This window comes from Hippopotamus amphibius, chromosome 8 (assembly GCF_030028045.1).
Source record: "Hippopotamus amphibius kiboko isolate mHipAmp2 chromosome 8, mHipAmp2.hap2, whole genome shotgun sequence".
In the NCBI taxonomy this organism is placed as follows: domain Eukaryota; kingdom Metazoa; phylum Chordata; class Mammalia; order Artiodactyla; family Hippopotamidae; genus Hippopotamus; species Hippopotamus amphibius.
This window is the reverse complement of record NC_080193.1, coordinates 53,460,074-53,480,848: the sequence shown is the minus strand read 5'-3', so window position 1 is coordinate 53,480,848 and position 20,775 is coordinate 53,460,074. Positions and strand designations below refer to the sequence as shown.

Genomic DNA, 20,775 nt, shown 5'->3' with positions numbered 1-20,775 from the left:
CACATTTTGCCCATCTTTTCTAATGTTTATATCTGTCATTTATTTCTCCTGTTTCTGATAGTCATGGGAATGTTTTTCCTCCATTAAACATGATACAGCCTTTTTGGTTGAGATATGTATTTTTTTTCTAATGTGAAGAGATTTTCCTTTTTGTAATAGTTAATAAAAAAGAGTTTTATCAAGAATTAAAGTCAGAAATTTTAGTTGCCTTTTCAGGATCTAAAGATTATCATATGACATTTTCCCTTTGATCTATTAATGTTTTGAATTATAGTAACAGACTTTCTTACACTGGAAAGTTTTTTTATTCCTGCACTTGAACTCATCTTGGTCATGTTATTCTATTAATGGTCTACTGAATTCTGTCTTCTTAGTCAGCTTCAAATGTTTGCACCAATACACACGTGTGAAATTCATCTTCGATTATGTTTTGTGCTGACTTTCATGTTTTAGTATCCATGTTTTGCTGACTTTTTAATATAAAGAGAGTTTAGAAGTTTTTTTTCTCTTAGTACTGCCCAGGATAGTTGAGTACCATTTCTTCTTGGACACTCCTTTTAAAATATAGGACAGCCCTCTTGTCCTTCCTTCTAGCACAGCTGATAATAAGTTGTAGAATGGTAACTTTTTTTTTCCAGCTTTTTGTTTGAAAGTTATTTCGTCTTTACAGAAGAGTTGCAGGAATATGAACAGTACAAAGGACATCCCTATACCCTTTACTCAGTTTTGTCTGCTGATAATACTTTATCCCATTTGTAAAGCTGTGACTTTTAAGAAAACTTTCCTAGAGACTTGGTTGGGACAAAACTACAATATTAAGGATGTAGGATTTAACTGCTAATACTAGAAATAGTATTCTTAAAATATGTTTGCTCAGATCCAGCCTCTCTGTCCATTGCAGAGCCTTCTCACTGCTTCACTTTTTGTGGGCATCAGTGCGCCGTGCTTTGGAGTACAGGCCTACTTGAGTTCAACTCAAGTGGTTCATGCTCAATTCAATGTCTTGTCTTTAGAGAGAGAAGTTTTTTGCCCTATCCTGCTGGCCTACTTCCTTTCCAGCCTCACATGATCCTAGTGTATCTCCTTCAGGGGAAAGCTTGCCTCCATTCATGAGAAAGAGCCAGACCATCAAGGAAGTATGACGGCACGTTTCCCAAAGTATGGTCTCTTCGTTTTTGAGTGAAGAGAAGATCAGGCCTGTGTGTTCATATTCCTGTGGTCTGTTTCCTGCTCCTAGTTCCCCGTGAGACAAGAGCACATGCATGAACTTTCTCTCTCTCACACACTTGTCCAAGAATAAACAGTAATTTTCAGATATAGTATCTAAACACATATATAGGAAAGAAAATTAAGAATATTTAAATAGTTTGGCTAAAACATACACTTCCTTAACAGTAATAAGTAGCAGAGCATAGAATTTCAGTCTGATATTTTTCTACATGGGTTTCTTTAATTTAGTTCCTCATTAAGATTTTAAATCTGCACACCTAAAAGGGTCCTCCAAAGGGATATCTTGTAGAACAAATAGGCCACCTATTCTAAAGAGAATCCACATCCCTACCCTAAAAGTTACAAGCTGCTTATAACTTTAAAATTGGCAAAATTTTCTAGTTTCAAAAAATTTTCAATCAGCAGGCATCTTCTGTAGAGAATTGCTGTATTAAAGACATCACAATATAAAAAATGGAAACTGAAATTCTTTGTGTTAGGATCATTCTTATTTAGTTGCTCATAATAATCCTATGCAAAAAGATATCTAGAAAACCTAAAATTGTTCTCCTCAGTAAAATATTGATTCATTATTTTGAAAATATTGATAAAATGTTCTCTTGAAGTTAGTGTATTCTTTTTAATTCTTTCTATGTAGTTACCTAAACAGTTGTATTGAGTAAAGCCTTTTGTTCCAAGTAGGTGATTTATGCTTAATCGTTATGAAACAGTGGACGGTTCCACTTTAACAAATTTATGGTAGTTAGAGCTAAGAGCTTTGTTTTTTTTCTTTGTTTTTTTTTAAACTTGATTTTATTTTTAATTTATTTTTAATTTTTATTTTTTAAATTTTTGGCTGCATTGGGTCTTCATTGTTGCATGGGGGCATTTCTCCCTGGTTGTGGCGAGCGGGGGCTCTCTTCTTTGCAATGCGTGGGATTCTCATTGCAGTGGTTTCTCTTGTTGTGAAGCATAGGCTCTAGGCTTCAGTAGTTGTAGCACGCAGTCTCCATAGTTGTAGCTTAGTTGCTCTGCAGCATGTGGGATCTTCCTAGACCAGGGACTGAACCCATGTCCCCTGCATTGGCAAGTGGATTCTTAACCACTGCGCCACCAGGAAGGTCCCATAACTAAGAACTTTGAACTGCCTATTGAGTGGGGTTATTTCTTTATAAGCAAATTACTTGAAGTGTGTTATTGCTATTATAATTGAATGTTAGGCTATTTAAAATTCTTTGCAAAATACTAAAACCTAAGTACATAATTAAAAAGTTTATTTCTAGGGTAAAAATAGTTTCAATTATTTTCCTATTGATAAATTTTATCTAGAACTCAACTATTCTATGCTGTGTATTGTTTCTTTCCTTAATGGGAACATGAGATTACCCTAATATACTTCTATTTTTTAAATTTGGAATCATGTTTTGTTTGAGTTTGTCCTATCAAACTTTATCTTCTACTGATGGGGCCCCCAAAACAACAACAAATACCTAAAATATAAATACCTAAGAATATTAGCAATTGATTGCTTTACTTTATGTTGATAAATATCTTTCTAATTTCCAGAAATCACCCTTAGTCGTTTAACTACATGATCTTTTAACAAAGAAATAATGGATAGAAGATTTGGGGTTGTTACCATGAAAGATAACTAGATAAAAACTGATTGGAATCTCATATTTTAGGTAAATTCTCCAGCCACTATAGGGTTTTATCTTTAGATAATTCAGATACCTGAATCACGTATGCAGATTCAGAAATTCATTCTTTTCAGTGATTCCAAGTTAATCAGATTCTAAGATTTTTCACTCAGGTTTACAAAACTCAAGGAAAACTTTTCATTTAAATCACAATGCCTGCTTATTAATATACATTGAGAAATGGCTTTCGTTGGCTGTTGTCACCCTAAATGGGCAGAATGGACTCTTGCACCCAAAAAATTTGATTCAGATATCCAGAATGATGATGCCACACAGATGTCAACAGGATGTGAAAAAGTTTATTTATTCACATATTACTTTCCAGGGAGAGCAGGACAGGCTCCTAAGCAGGTATGAAAATGGCTTGAGAAAACAAAGAAAGGAGACTGGCTTGGTTTTTTTACTGGGTTTAGTGCTACTGTGAACATTGGGGTGCATGTATATTTTTGAATTCGAGTTTTCTCCAGATATATGTCCTGGAGTGAGATTGCTGGGCAACATGGTAACACTATTTTTGGTTTTTTAAGGAACCTCCATACAATTTATATTCCCCCCAGTGTGTAGGAGGGTTCCTTTTTCTCCACACCCTCTCCAGCATTTATTATTTGTGGACTTTTTGATGATGGCCATTCTGAGTAGTGTGAAGTGATACCTCATTGTAATTTTGATTTGCATTTTTCTAATAATTAGTGATGTTGAGCATCTTTTCATGTCCCTGTTGGTCATCTGTTTGTCTTCTTTGGAGAGATGTCTATTTATTTATTTATTTTTTAATAAATTTATTTATTTTATTGGCTGTGTTGGGTCTTTTTTTTTTTTTTTTTTTTTTTTTTTTTTTACTGTGCGCGGGCTTTCTTTAGTTGCAGTGAGTGGGGGCTACTCTTCGTTGTGGTGCGCAGGCTCCTTGTTGCCATGGCTTCTCTTGTTGCAGAGCACGGGCTCTAGGCGCGTGGGCTTCAGTAGTTGCAGCACATGGGCTCAATAGTTGTGGCTCACGGGCTCTAGAGCGCAGGCTCAGTAGTTGTGGCGCACAGGCTTAGTTGCTCCGCGGCACGTGGGATCTTCCTGGGGCAGGGATCGAACCCGTGTCCCCTGTGTTGGCAGGCAGATTCTCAACCACTGAGCCACCTAGGAAGCTCCGAGATGTCTATTTAGATCTTCCATCCTTTTCCTGTTTGGGTTGTTTGTTTTTTTGATATTGAGCTGTATGAGTTGTATTTTAGAAATTAATCCCTTTTCGGTCACATTGCAAATATTTTTTCTCATCCTGTAGGTTGTCATTTTGTTTATGGTTTCCTTTGCTGTGCAAAAACTTTTAAGTTTAATTAGGTCCCATTTGTTTATTTTTGCTTTTGTTTCCATTACTCTAGGAGACAGATCCAAAAAAATACTGCTGCAGTTTATGTCAAAGTGTGTCCTGTCTATGTTTTCCTCTAGGAGTTTTATAGTATCTGGGAAGACCTACATCCTTGATCTCAGTAGCAGACAACATTAGGAAATTTTGAAAACTGGTTCATCAATGGGTGCCTGGCAGGCAAGCACAGAACACTGTTAGTCACACTAAATGAAAAACACCAAAGTCCAGGTAGGCAGATGATTGGCACTAAGTATACTTAGCAACAAGCAAAATGTAAAGACCCAGTGATAGAATCTGAGTCCCAGAGAAAGAATCCTATTTCCCAGAATATTAAGAAGGCAAAACAGACCCCTGTTCCTAGAGAAACTGAAATTAAGAAAATGAGTTATGAAACCATGGAAGGAATCAAAACCAGGGACTCACAACTTTGGCACAGATTCGTGTTATGGTCCACACACACAAAATAAGGCCATGGCTCAATTCCTGGAGCTGTGCTCATGGTCAGAGTTGCCACAGGAAAGAAGCAACTCTAATGATCCCAAGCCAGGTGATGATCCATAATTCTTTAATTTTTTCTGCCTTGGAACTAAGTTGGTCCCAGAATCTAGTTCAAGTGGTTTCAGCTCTGAGGCTTGGAAGACTTGGAGGACAAAGAAATATATCAGTCATTATGCCATATATTGGTGCATAATTGCTCTTTGTTTTGAATTTACAAAACTAAGTTATGTAAAAGCTTGTTCTTTTCTCTTAGGGCTAAGATTTACCATTTGGTAAATCTTGAGTTTGTCTCTATAGGCCTAAAGCTTGGGTTGTGTACTGTTTCTTGGAAAGAGCTATAGAATATTAAGGTGTTAAATTATTTAATTTTATAATAAAATATGTAGGGTATGTTATGTGTATATGTGTATGCATGTTTGTGTCCATTCCTAAGTTACCTTAACCTGTTACCAAGCTCTGCCTAGCTTATCCTCAATTTTATTCTTAAAATACTAGGTAGAAAAAATTTTTTTATCTTCACCTGGGTCTTGTTTCAACATTGAAAGCTTTTACACTTTGTTTTGACCCTGTACTTGAATGTTATGCCTCAAAACTTTAAAATGGTAACTAAAAATATAACTGCTCTTGTACTAAAAACTTTTCTGTTACCTTCCTCCCATTTGTTAAAAACTGCAAACACCTTTTCTGTGCCTTGGTCTTGCCTGTCCCAGAGAATTTAAAGTTCTTGATTTTTACTTAGTCATCCCTTTACTTATACCTTCAAATAATATCTGAGCACTTATTATATGCCAGGTCAGAAACAAAATCACTTCCTGAATTCCATTTACCATGTTTCTATTCGGCAGGCTTTATTTCAATCAACAGAATATTTTCCTAAGCAATTTACACTAGTTTTCTCTTTTGTCTTTGAATTTGATTGATAAATCAATCAAATAATGTAAGTTTGCTTGAATTATTCTATGATTACTTTTGGTATTTTTAATAGCAGTAGTTAAAAATACACAGAACAAGGTTTTCTTTCTTTTTTTAACTTCCAGTTTTATTGAGATATAATTGATAAAGCACTGTATACATTGAAAGTATATAGCATAATGATTTGACATATATATAATGAAACGATTACCACAGTAAGTGTAGTGAAAAAATATTTTTTTAAAAATATTTATTTATTTGACTGTGCTGGGTCTTAGTGGAGGCATGCAGAATCTTTAGTTGCAGGATCTTTAGTTGTGACATGAGGGCTCTTAGTTGCGGCATGCCATATCTAGGTCCTTGACCAGGGATCGAATCCAGCCCCCCTGCATTGGGAGCACAGAGCCTTAACCACTGGGAAATCCCACAATGTTTTTTTTTCTTAATGCAAACTTGCTTGAAGTCCAAAACTTTATTTTTCTCTTTTCTTCTTTAATTTCACTCAGCATTTAAAACTTTTTTTTTTTAATGCAGGTTTTTTTAAATTAATATATTTTTTTGGATGTGTTGGGTCTTCATTGCTGTGCACGGGCTTTCTCTAGTTGTGACGAGCGGGAGTTACTCTTCATTGCGGTGTGCGGACTTCTCATTGCAGTGGCTTCTCTTGTCGCAGAGCACAGTCTCTAGGCTGGCAGGCTTCAGTAGCTGTGGCTCATGGGCTCAGTAGTTGTGGCTCGTGGGCTCTAGAGCGCAGTTTCAGTATTTGTGGCATAGGGGCTTAGTTGCTCCGTGGCATGTGGAATCTTCCTGAACCGGGAATCAAACCCTTGTTCCCTGCTTTGGCAGGCGGATTCTTAACCACTGCGCCACCAGGGAAGTACTTAAAACTTATTTTAAATCATTCTAGATTTCTGTCTTTTTTCTTTGAAAAGTCTTATAAGCAGGGTCTGTGTCTTTTAATCTTTCTCATAGATCGTAATAGTAATGACTTTTTTAAAAAGTCATGATTACTTAGGTAGAATTCACCCTTTTACGTAAATTCACCTTTTTTTAAATGGAAGTATAGTAGATTTACAATGTTGTGTTAGTTTTAGGTGCACAGCAAAGTGTACATAAAGTTGTACATATATATGTGTGTGTGTTTATGTATACATTCTTTTTCAGATTCTTTTCCAATATAGGTTATTATGAAATATTGAATATAGTTCCCTGCACTATACAGTAGGTCCTTGTTATTTATCTGTTTTATATATAGTAGTGTATATCTGCTAATCCCCAACTCCTAATTTATCCCTCCCTCCCAGAGTCACCTTTCTTAGTGTGCAATTCTATAAGTTCTGCTCAGTACAGTCATATAACTGCCACCACAAGATATAGAACAGTTCAGTTAATCCCCAAATCTTCTCACATGCTGCTGTCCTTCTCCCACCCCATAACCCCTGATGTGCTTTCTGTCCATGTTGTTTTGTCTTTTTCAGAATGACATAAAAATGGAATCATATCGTACCTAGTTTTTGGGTCTGACTTCTTTCAGTTAGCAAAATGCATTTGAGATTCATTCATGTTGTGTGTATAGGAGTAGCTTGTTCCTTTTTTATTGCTAAATGGTCTTCCATTGTTTTGGTTTCCCACAGTTTTTATTCAGGCACCAGTTGAAGCACGTTTGGATTGTCTTCAGTTTCTGGCTATTATGTACAAAACCACTAGAAACATTCATGTAGTGACTAATGTTTAAATGCGGACAGCTTAGAGATGGGGAGTGTGATATAACTGAAAACAATCGAGTGAGACACCAAAAATGTGGGCTCTCATACTACTTTTGCATCCAGTTAACTGTGAACTTCAACAAATAATTTAACCTCTCTGTGCTTACTTCTCTTGTAAAATGTGTATGATTTAGGACTTATTCTAGCTTTAAAATTACATTATATTGTGCTGTATAGGTAAAGTATTTATTCTTGTCTTTTCCAAGAAGAGAGTTGTATATGATCACATACGTCTTTGTAAAATTAAGTTGTGTGATATCAGTATAACCAATTTTTTTATTGAAGTATAGTTGATTTACAGTGTTGTGTTAATTTCTGCTGTACATCAAAGTGATTCAGTTATACATATATACACACATATGTATATACATTCTTTTTTATATTTTTTTCCATTATGGTTTATCACAGGATATTGAATATAGTTCCTTGTGCTGTACAGTTGGACCTTGTTGTTTGAAACCAGTATAACTAATATTTAAAATTAGCGGTCATTTTGTCACTAAGTTCAGTCACAAATGAATTTAATTTGCTTCATAAATTTTGAACATTTTAATAACTCTGTAATCCAATTGAGTTTACATTGGAAAACTATTTTCATAATACTTTTAATTAAAATATTTGATAAATGCTAAAATATTTTTAAAGAAAATATTTATTTATTTTTTAATTTAGATGGGTCTAGGAAAGACAATTCAGGCAATTGGCATCGCTTACTTCTATAAGGAGGAATGGCCTCTTTTAATAGTGGTCCCTTCATCTCTGAGGTACCCTTGGACAGAAGAAATAGAGAAATGGATCCCAGAGCTGGGTCCAGAAGAAATCAATGTTATCCAGAATAAAACTGATGTTAGGTAAGAACAACTTTTTAATCTTTAAGAAAAGTCCTCCTGTGCTATACATTTAGCATATAGCAGTGTTTGGAATGAAATATCACAGAGGTTAGAATTAAGAAAATAATATGGAGAATTTTATTTTACATTTTAAAATATGAATTATTTATCTAATACCCAACTGTGTACTTAATATCATAAGTTCCTTTATGGTATATTTGTAAAGTAAAGGTAAAATAGACATGCTTTAAAATTATATGAATATACCTACTTTATATATACCTGGAATATACTTGTTTGTTTTTTTAATTTGGTTGTACCAGGTGTTTGCTGTAGCAGGTGGGCTCTTTAGTTGTGGCTCACCAGCTCCTTCATTGCAGCACATCAGCTCCTTAGTTGCAGCATGTAAACTCTTAGTTGCGACATGCATGTGGGAAATAGTTGCCTGACCAGGGATCGAACCCAGGCCCCCTGCATTGGGAGCTCATAGTCTTAACCACTGCACCACCAGGGAAGTCCCTGAAATATACTTTAAACTGACTATTTTAGGGTTGAAAAATAAATTTTCCAACTTTTCAGTGGTTAACTTGAAGCTTGTGAGCTTTTATTATCAGCAAATATGGCAGGTTTTGCTTTCTAAGTTGTTTGTTAATATGCAAGTTGTATGTATAACTCAAAATTAATATTAGGCAACTTTACTTTTTTATTATTTTAATTTATAATTTTAATATTTTCTATATTGAAAATATTTATTTTGTGATTATTTGAGGTCCTTACTCTAAAAATCAATCATAGTATAGCTACTGTCTTTTTCTCATTTGCTTTTCTAGCCATTGGCATAAACCAATCAATTTGAATATTAATAATTTATTACATTGAGTTTCCAGGAGAATCATGCAAATTATCATGTTCCCAGAGGTTCAAAATTACCTATTTCTGAGCCACAAGTAAAAAGTGATATATCTACTAGAAATAAATCTGTTAATACTTAGATTTTCTGTGTGTGTGGTATTATTCTACTATACTGTTTTCTCTAAGATTGTTAACATAAAGAGTATTTGTAGAAATAAAGTTGGCCTTTGTGAATTTGGAAGGAGGAACCAGACAAAATATATGGCAGCCTTTTTTCCTTGGAACTCTGATTCAATGAAATATATCTTCCTGGATCCAATTTAGACACTATTTGCATGGTCAAAATAAAGTGTAGAAAATAATTATAAATAAATTTCCTGTCTTCCAATAAAGCTGCTTAAAATTTAGGAGTTAAAAATTTGGAGAAGTTAGAATTTTTTAAGGTCTTTATAACCACTTTCTGTTAAGTATACCTTATTGAAAAGTTTACATTATGTATTCTTGAAATATTTCTCCTCAATCATTTTTTATAGCATTTAGGTCTTCTAATTTTTATTGGTTCTTTTTGTTTGTTTTTTTGTTTTTTTGGCACACAGGCTTAGTTGCTCTGTGGCATGTGGGTTCTTCCTGGAGCAGGGATCGAACCTGTGTCCCCTGCATTGGCAGGCGGATTCTTAACCACTGCGCCACCTAGGAAGCCCCTAATTTTTATTGTTATTTTATTATATTAAGTAGATTTTCCCAGGAATTTAATGCATTTGTCCTTAAGAAAAAGAAAAATGCATGTTACTCTTTAGGAGATCTGACTTTTCTGTTAGAGAGTAGAGAATTACAGAAAGCTGACACTGCCTTGTGTTTTTCACTGGTGATATAGAAAATGCCGAAGTGATATGTTTTATTATTAATGCATTTGTCTAATTATTTCATTCTACAAACTGATTGGGAGCATAGCATTGTACATACAGAGATGACTAAGACAGATTCCCTGACCTCACTCATCTTATGATATAATAAGGGAAATAAATATATAAATGAATAATTTCATTACAGTATAAAGAATATTATAGGTATAGTAATTGTAGAGATAGTTCAAAAGATCAGAGACAACTTTAGCCTAATGTATCTTTGTGTGAGGTGGTACCATCTTCCTCTTTTCCTCACACTTTATCACCCCAGAACCAGGGCCTCTCTTTTGTTGTCACCGTGATAGGGACTCTACTGCCTTTTAATGGGAGGGTTGGAGAATGTGAAATGCCCTGCAGTGCTCTGAACGGACCTGTAATACTAAGTATCATCTTGCTCAAAATTGCAATAGCACCTGAGCTGAAAAACACTGCTATTCTGTTTGTGGGGAGTCTTCACTGAATAGTCAGCTAATCTTCGAGTCTTTACTTTTTATGCATGATTCTAGATGCCTGGAAGCAAATATTCCCAGGAAGTAATGTTCTTATCCTAGTAAAATGTGGCTGCCTGGATGCCCAAATATTCCAAAGACCATTTAACCAAAAATTTAGTTTTGTTAACCTAATTTAAATTTGAGTACTGATTCATCATATTTGAAGACAGTAAAATCTTAAGAGATACTGGGTTTCAGTGGTAGCACCATCTCTTCTTATTTTTCCTCTTTTCTTCTTTCTCCTCTGTATTTCTTCCCAAAGAAATGTATTTTTTATGATAAACTGGTTACTAAAATATTTTTAAATTACATGGATTTTCTTTTCTAGGAGAATATCGACCAGCAAAGTGACAGTTCTGGGTTATGGTCTTTTAACCACAGATGCAGAGACTTTGATAGATGCACTGAATAATCAGAACTTCAAAGTAGTTATTGTAGATGAATCACACTACATGAAGTCCAGAAATGCAACTCGCAGTAGGATTTTATTGCCAGTAGTACAGAAAGCCAAACGAGCCATTCTTCTTACAGGAACTCCAGCATTGGGAAGACCTGAAGAGGTATTAAAATCCTTATACTTTGGGCTTTAAAAAAAAAGAATTGAATCAATCACTGCTTTTGTAATTTTTAATTTTAAATTAGGTGCCTCCAATGCCATAAGCGAACATTGGGAAATTCTAGGTATCTATTTATGGTTAAGCATATATCTTACCATGACTATTTTTATCTGTTTACATGTGAACCTTAGCCATACTTGTAGGTATATATAAAAAATAGCTTTTATCTTTATTATAAAATTTTCATATTTAGTACACATTTGTATTACTCTTCACATTTGTGTTCTTATGGTTCTTCTATGGTCTTAATTTTCATTTATCCAGTCTATTTTACATTATAAGCTCCTTATGATTGGCGTTGAATCTATGGTATATCTTTTATACTGTGTTACATAACTTCTCTCTGTTCCTCTTTCACTTCAAAATCCATGTTTCGGAAGGTAGAGGGAAAATAGAACTTATATGCAGACCAAATAGGGTATCTACTTTGAATGGAGGAATAAGGCATTTGTTTGATACTCTGTTTACCTTTTACAACTAACAGGCAGGTAGGGTATGTAATAATTATAGGTTGGGAGGAAGAAGTGAAGGGTGAAGCACTTTAAGGGTCAGTGTAACCTAGGAAAGCACTATCTATTAAGGTACACTCAGTCATAGAAAAAAATGTGAGCTTGTTGTTTGGTAGGGTTACTGTAAAAAATAAAGGAAATATTGCTTTGAAAGTACCCTGTCCTGTGCCATAGTAAGCACTCAGCTAAGGGTATCTGTGGTGTGCTCCAAGGAGAAAGAACAAGGTTAACTCAAAGGGCCAGTATTGCTGGAACAAAGCGTTGCAGGACTCCTATCACTCTGTCACAGTGCGACCATTGCAGTGTCCTAGAGCCCTCCCAAACAGCATGCCCTATCCCTTGCCAATCCCATATAAGGAAAGATATTTGCCCTGTTCTCCTCCCGCTCAGCACACTGAAAGTATATGTACTGTGCCCAGTCAGCAGATGACTTGCAAGTTCCCTGTCTATAAAAATAGGCAAGCAACCCATGCTCATTGTCAACTTTCCCTGGCTCGGAGGAAGTCGGCCCATTGTTCTTGCAGTGACCCTTCTCTTTAATAAACTCTCTCTTCTTTGCATTCGGCCTTGTGTCTGGAAATTCTTTTCCAACCTGCACTCGGCCCACAACAGTATCCATCGTTATTACTGATTATTAAGCCAAGCCTGAGAGACAGCTATTGCATCACATCTCTACTAGCATTACCAAGGGTCTGCTCTTGCTCTTCACCCTGGAAGTCTTCTGAAATACACAAAGCAGTACATAGACAATGATGGTAAAATTCTCAATTTTACCTTTTATATTTTTGCTCTGGATACTCACTGGAAGTGGGAGAGTGGACCCCAGGTAATTTACTTATGTTCCAAAATTATGTCACTGAATAATGGGGTTTTTTATGTCTTTATTAAAAAATATATAAAATATATCACTTAAGAAGAGAATATATAAAAGATACATATAGTTTAAATGATAATAGCAAAATCAATACTTATTGATTACCTACTGTAAGAAAGAGAACACTGACAATACGGTAGTGGCCCTTGTGTCCTGTAATTACATGCCAGTACCTTCACTCCTCAGCCAGGATAGCCACTGTTCAAAGCAAGGGTAACTCCTGGTTTTGTGGATCACTATGGTTTTACAAATTGGAGATGTTTAGGACTCTTTAAGAAAGAAAATATGAAATTACAAATTCTAAATTAGGAGTTCTAAAACTGGTATGAGTCCTCCAACTTTGTTTTTCTTTTTCAAGATTATTTTGGATTTTCTGGGTCCCTTGAATTTCCATTTGATTTTTTTTTTGTAGAACTTGGCAATTTTTGCAGAGAATCCATCTTAGACTTTCATGGGTATTGTGTTGAATCTGCAGATCACTTTGGAGTGTATTGCCATGTTAACAATATTAAATCTTCAAATCCGTGAACATGGGATATCTTTCAATTTATTTAGGTCTTAATTGTTTTCCAACAGTCCTTTGTAGTTTTAACAGGATGAGTCCTATGCTGCTTTTGTTAAATATTTTATTCTTTTTGATGCTATTGTCAATGGAATTGTTTTCTTAATTTCATTTGTAGAATGTTCATTGCAAGTATATAGAAATACTGGTAGAATGTTCATTGTGAGTATATAGAAATACAGTTGATTTTTATGCATTGATCAGGTATCCTGAAACCTTGCTGAACTTATTTATTTATTTATTTATTTATTTAAAGCTCTTTGTTGGAATATAATTGCTTTACACTGTTGTGCCAGTTTTTGCTGTACAACAAAGTGAATCAGCTGTATTTACACATATATCCCCATATCCCCTCCCTATCCCAGCCCTCTAAGTCATCACCCACCATCGAGTTGATCTCCCTGTGTTATGCAGCAGCTTCCCACTAGCTATCTATTTTACATTTGGTAGTGTATATATGTCAGTACTACTCTCTGTCAATTTTGTTGATCTATCCAGCAACCAACTTTTGGTTTCATTGATTTATTTCTATGTTGTTTTCCATTTTCTATTTTGTTTATTTCCATTCTAATCTTTATTATGTTCTTCCTTCTGTTTGTTTTGAGTATAGTTTACTCTTTCTTTCCAGTGTCTTAAGGTTAAAAGTTAGATTATTAATTTGAGAACTTTCTTCTTTTGTTATATAGACATATACAGATATAAAATTTCCTTTAAGCACTGCTTTCACTGCATCTCATTTTTGGTGTGTTATCTCCTCAGTTTCATTTATTTATTTATTTATTTATTACTTACTTACTTTACTTACTTACTTACTCACTCACTCACTCGCTTTGTCAGGTCTTCCTTGCTACATGAAGGCTTTCTCTAGTTGCTGTGAGCAGCAGCTACTCTTTGTTGCCCTTTGCAGGTTTTCCATTGTGGTGGCTTCTCTTGTTGCGGTGCACAGGCTCTGGGCTTGCAGGCTTCAGTATTTGTGGCACATGGGCTCAATAGTTGTGGCTCATGGGCTCTAGAGCACAGGCTTAGTAGTTGTGGCACACGGGCTTAGTTGCTCTGTGGCATGTGTGATCTTCCAGGACCAGGGCTTGAACCTGTGTCCTCTGCATTTGCAGGTGGATTCTTAATCACTGCGCCACCAGGGAAGTCCCTTCTCAGTTTCATTTATTGCAAAATCTTATCTAGTTTCTATACAACTTCACTTGTGATTTCTTTTTTGAACAATTTGTTATTTAGGAGTATGTTGTCATAAAAAGGATGTAAAGCAACAAACCACTTTGGAAAACATTTTGGCAGTTCCTTAATAAATTAAAAATCAAATTACTACAGAACCTAGCAATTCCATTCCTAGGTGCATACCCAAGAGAATTGGATATACAGCTGTTCATAGTTACATTATTCATTATATCCAAAAAGTAGAAAAAAGCCAGTGTCCATAACTGCTGAATGGATAAACAAAATGCAGCCCCATAAAAAGGAATAAAGTACTAATATGCTCTACAACATAGGTGAACCATGAAGACATTATGCTAAGTGAAAACCACACACAAAGGCTACATATTTTATGCTTCTGTTAAGATGAAATGTCCAAAATAGGCATATTTTTGGAGATGGAAATATATTAGTAGTTTCCAAGATGGGGAGCGAGGGGGAATGGAAATGAGTAATAATGGGTATGTATTTTATTTTTGGAGTGAAAAAAATGTTCCAGAGTTAGATAGTGGTGATCAAGGCACATTGTGAACATAGTAAAAGCCACTGAATTGTATACTTTAAAAGTGTGAACAGTAAAAGTGGTATATGAATTTGTATCTCAATAATGCTGTTGTTTTTAAAAAGCATATTAACATTGAGACACTACTATGTACAGGCTATTAAAGTTATAAAAATGAAAAGATTTTATGATACTATTGATGGGAGTATAAATTGGGACCATCTTTTTACAGTGTAGCATGGTAACATCTATCAGATTTTTAAAAACATATAGCTTAAACCCACCTGTTTCATTTCTAAAGATGTAACCCATAAGCCCATCTAATAGAAATGCAGATGGGAGATGGACAGATAGATGATTGATAGGTGTAGATGTAGGTACATATACTTACACCTACATATATTTACATATTTGTACTCATACACATACACTTATAACAAGTTATTTTTATAACTGCATAAAAGCTAGAAACAGCCTATATGTCGATTATCAGGAGACTTTTAAAATATTTTACAGTACATCTACATAATAAAGGGTTGCCATGCAGCCTTTAAGCAGAGTTTATTATTATTGTTGTTGTACATAGATTATATAATTTTTAAAACTACGTAAAATTAGGTATATATGTACTTTAATGATTTTTTTGGGGAAAGCATGTTTAATGACATGTTTTGGGGGAAAAAATTCTAGTTGTGTGTGTTATATGATCCTCTTCATGTGAGTAAAAGGGAATATGTAAGTATGCATATATAAGCATACAAAATATATAAATGCATATTGAAGAAAAGGGTAGGAGTTATTCCTCAAGTATAGGATGCCAGGGATGGGTGGATAGAGGGGAAGGAGGAGCCTTGATTAAAAAGAGGTAGAAAAAAAAAAAGAGGTAGAGATTCTTTTCTACCTTTTACTATTTCATTAACTGGATTTATCATAGTAACTAATTTACTTGAAAATATTACAACATATTGAGAACACTTGTATTGTTACAGCTTTTCATGCAGATTGAAGCTCTCTTTCCACAAAAATTTGGAACATGGACTGACTATGCCAAAAGATACTGTAATGCACATGTCAGGTAAGACAAACTATTTTCTGTAAGTTGTAATCCTCACATACTTACCATGAACATTAAGCTCTATTAGTTATTGTTTGTTCCAGTGCTTTTCCAAGCTTGTGGTAACTATGGAATAATTTGAAGTAAAATCTTGGGTTGATGACCTATATATAAAATAAATAAAAGGAGTAAGTAATGGCAGTTTTTCTTTATTTTTTACCTTTAGAGTATTTCATTTTTAAAATTATTTATTTATTTATAATAAATTTCGTTCTTTTTTTATTGGCTGCATTGGGTCTTCATTGACTGCTTGTGGTGGCTTCTTTTGTTGTGGAGCACAGGCTCTAGGCGTGCGGGCTTCAGTAGTTGCAGCACGTGGGCTCAGTAGTTGAAGCACATGGGCTCAGTTGTTGAAGCTCATGGGCTCTAGAGCGCAGGTTCAGTAGTGGTGGCACAAGGGCTTAGTTGCCCCATGGCACGTAAGGTCTTCCTGGACCAAGGCTCAAACCCATGTCCCCTTCATTGGCAGGTGGATTCTTAAGCACTGCACCACCAGGGAAGTCCCAAATTACTTATTTTTATTGACTAGATGGATGCGCACATTGCTCAAAAATGAAAAATAAGTGCCCATTGCACCTGTGTCTCCCAGTTAAACATTCTCTTCTGGAGAAGGAGTATCCTTCTGGAGATGCTTTATGCATGAAAAAGCACATGTGGTTATGTGTGTATGATGTTATTTCATTTTATTTCTACATATATAGTATTGTAATGTACACACTGCAGTTTGCTGTCTTCACCTACTATGTATTGGAGGTCCTTGCATATCAGTTACTAGAAGAGCATTGACATTCTTTTTAAATGCTATCTGTATCCTACTGTTTGGATGCCCTATAATTGATTTATGCAGTGTATTATTAATAGACATTTGTTTGTGGTATACAGTTGTTGCATACAATGCAGCAATGAATATCCTTGCACGTGTTGAGAAGTAGTATATTATAGTGGCAAAGAGCATGTAAAATTAGAGCTAGACCAGCTGTGTTTTATTTTCATATTTATTGCCTACCAGATATTTCATTTTAGGAGAGTAAGTTTACTTCCCTATCCCTTAATTTCTTCAGCTCTAAAAACAGAGAATAATTATTCCTTCCTCAGATTTATTATGAGACTTAAATTAACTTATATTTGTAAGGGCTTGAATAGTGACTGGCACATAGTGAGTTCTCAATAATTTTTAAGTATTTTAATATTTCATGTTATATACATGGGAATAAATCTGTAAGATAAGTTTATTAGAAATGGATTTCCTGGTACAATGAGCATTTGCATTTTTATATGTTTGCAGATTATGCTGCACAAAATGAATACCAGTTTATATTCCTACCAGCAGTAAGATTGTCTTTCCCCACACCTCACCAACATGTTCAAATAGAAATTATTTTGTCTTGCCAATGTGATCCGGTAGTATTTTTAAAAATTTATGTATGTATGTATGTATGTATTGGCTGTGTTGGGTCTTCGTTGCTGCACACGGGCTTTCTCTAGTTGCAGTGAACCGGGGGCTACTCTTCATTGTGGTGCGCAGGCTCCTCATTGCCGTGGCTTCTCTTGTTGCGGAACATGGGCTTCAGTAGTTGTGGCACATGTGCTCAATTGTTGTGGCTTATGGGCTCTAAAGCACAGGCTCAATTGTTGTGGCTTATGGGCTCTAAAGCACAGGCTCAATTGTTGTGGCTTACGGGCTCTAAAGCACAGGCTCAATAGTTGTGGCGCATGGGCTTAGTTGCTCCGCGGCATGTGGAATCTTCCTGGAGCAGGGATCGAACCCGTGTCCCCTGCATTGGCAGGCGGATTCTTATCCACTGTGCTACCTTGGAAGCCCCCTGATAGTAGTTTTAATGCACATTAGTCTCCTTATGTTATAAAATGCAGCTGAACATTTTTTTCATACATGTAAGAGTCATTTGTACTTTTTTCTGTTGGTTTTCTGTGTTCTTTACCCTTTATTGGGTTTTTTTTTTTCCTTATCGATACACTGGGAAGCTTTACATATTGTGAGGGTCAGCTCTTTATCTGTGGTGGGAGTCCCTCATCTTTTTTCTCAATGTGTATGTGTGTATATGTGTGTGTATTTTATTTTTTTCTGTATACAATTCCCTCAAATATTTCTATGTGCTTGTGATGTTCTGATGCTTTTTTAAGGGCTGTAGAGCAAAGAGATAGAAAGAATCCTTCCAAATTGTTTATACCAAGGATCTTTTTCTACTTAAGACTCTAAATACAGAAATATTCAATATTAGTATAAACCAAATACTATTATACGGCCTAATATATGAACCATCTGCAAATGGAATTTATATTAGGAATGCAGCTATAGTTTAAAATTAAGAAATCTATTAATATAATTAGCCATGTTAATAATGATAAGGAAAAACTTCATTTTCCCCATTTATGCTGAGGTGGAACTTGATAAAGTTTGGCATTCATCTTGGATTACAGTTTTTAATAATTTTAAGTCATTCATGTGTGATATTTATATTCATATAAACACATACGATATATATGTTTATGTACCTGTGTGTGTGTTTTAATCCCAAAGCCACTATCACATGAAACACTAAAACCAAGGCCAAGGGTGTTAAGTGTCACCGCACTTTACCTTTATTCTGTAGGCATTAGTTCAACTAGTTCAAGTACTCAAAAGAAAAATAATTAGGAAGAAAAAGACAAAATTATCATCATTTGCAGCTGATGTTATTTAGTTAGAAGACTCAAGACAATGAGCTCAAAAATGTTCAAAACCAAAGAAATTTCATTAAGGTGACCTAACACAAAGTTATCATTAAAAAGTCATTTGCCTTTCTCTACACAAATAATAATAAATAGTTTTAAGATATAATACCATATAGGTACAATGCTAAATATTGTTGGAGAGCCCTCAGTCATTCTTGAAAACTTTTAATGCCAGCAGTTTGCTTACATGAAACAAGTATATTAATATGTTTATCTTTTGTGGAGTGGCAAAACTAACTGGTCGGAATACATTCCTTTTTTTGTTTTCTGATTAGGACTTGTCACATGACATTAGAAGTGTATACCTGTTCTTTTCCAGCTTATTAATGTAGACACTGTTTCAAAGAAAAGTTTATCTTTATGAAATGCTTTATGATTGGAGAGATTGTGTTCTGTTTCATCTTTACTACAGAAAGCCATTTTAAGATTATTATCATGCTTCTCAAGGCGTTTTCTTTCAGATTCCATTTCAGAAGTTTTATGTTATTCCTTTACTTCTTTACCTTGAAAGCCCTATGATTCCATAGACTCTGATTCAGATCAAGGCACTTCCTGGCATTTTAAATTAGTCTGTGGAATGTTAAATTTTTTTCCATAATGTTTGGATTCTATGAAGTTGTCATTTTCACACTATAATTTTGCAGAAACCAAATTATGGTTAGTTATTCAGTTCTAGACCCTTATTTTATATTTGAAATGTCATGACTATATTAAAATAAAAAATGAAGCTTGAGCAAAAATATAACTTTGCCTTTGTAAAGTTTATTAAATACATAAGTGATAGCCAACAGAAGTATACTTATGTGAATGTGATTTTGAGATGAGAAGTCTAGGTATAGGTAACCACCTACCTGGTTTGATTAGAGAGGAATAGGAGAAAGTATTACTCAATCAGAGCATCCCGTATCCAAGATTTCTTACATCATTCACTCTACTAGGTTGTATTTAGAAGTTATAAATACAAATATGATTTGGAGAAGACAGCACATTCAGTTTTCAACCGTTAGCGCACTGGAGCTAGAAAGACTTTACAATCACTCAGTCTGCCTCTCTCATTTTATAGGTACCTGGCAAGGTTAAATGGCTTGCCCTGTATGTGACTTCCTCTTACCTTTTTTTTCACTTTTCCTGGCAGTAAGAAAGTCTTAGGCAATAACAATACTAATAAATGTTCTTTTACATAGAAAAAAAGGACAGATAGTCTAAGAATGCATCCTGTTATCAGCAGCTACCTCCCTGATGTCATGCTTAAAGGTGAAGAATATCTTTATAGTAATTTATCAAATTTTCTGAACTTTCTTTACAGCTGGTGTTTTGTGCCCCTTCCACCTCCTAGGAGAAATAGTTGTTTAAATTTTTATGAGAGGGAAAATGCTGGGTGATAGTACATATAAAGGTATTTACAGTCATTCTCCAACAAAAGTGTTGATTAGTAGGTCATGTCAGCTTCAAGAAATGTCTTTTATGAAAGTGCACTGTACCTTGTCGTCAGCACTGTTGCACAATGTTCTCATCCATGGCTAAACAGAGGTCAGGTCTATTCCATTTGTAAATGGCTCAAATCTGAGAGAAATTGCTAATATACTGGATGGCAGAGATATGTTTGAAAACTAATTAGATAAAAATTCCTAGGATAAATTCTGCCCTTATGTTTAGAAAGTCTGCTTTGTGTGGAAGGGATTTGAAAAATCCTCACCTCTTATCAGTAGTTCAGTTCAAAAAGACTTCTGGTTTTGAATAACACCAGGCTAAATTAAAGTCAAGTGTCTGTCGTAACTGATAAAAATAAAGTAATAGGAAGACACACTAATCAAAGTATCATCCAGAGTAAGGGATGGTTCTACTCTGCTCATTGATTAGACCACATATAAAGTATGGTTTAATTGTGAATTAATACATTCATTCAAAAATATTTATAGGGTACCTGTTATATGCCATGTCATGTGCTAGGCATCAAGTATGCACATTAGAGAACAAGACCCAAGTGGTCCCAGTCTTCACTGAGTTTTCTAGTTAAACACTAATCAGATGAATATAGTTGTGATGAGTGTCATAAAAGCAAAGTAAAGGATGTTATGGCAGAGTGAACAGAGTAAGTCAGAGAGGACAGAATAGGTATCCTATGAGTAAGTAAG

General features: G+C 34.9%; 1 protein-coding gene across 1 annotated transcript in view; it reads left to right on the top strand.

The window, feature by feature from the left end:
• The first annotated feature begins 8,114 nt into the window (after nucleotides 1-8,114).
• The window catches only part of ZRANB3 (zinc finger RANBP2-type containing 3), a 97,218-nt gene continuing 84,557 nt past the window's right edge, over nucleotides 8,115-20,775 (top strand). Inside the window, exons 1-3 of the mRNA XM_057746767.1 lie at nucleotides 8,115-8,293; nucleotides 10,849-11,080; nucleotides 15,783-15,868. Coding sequence (XP_057602750.1) covers nucleotides 8,115-8,293; nucleotides 10,849-11,080; nucleotides 15,783-15,868 — 497 coding nt within the window. The remainder of the gene's footprint in view (nucleotides 8,294-10,848; nucleotides 11,081-15,782; nucleotides 15,869-20,775) is intronic.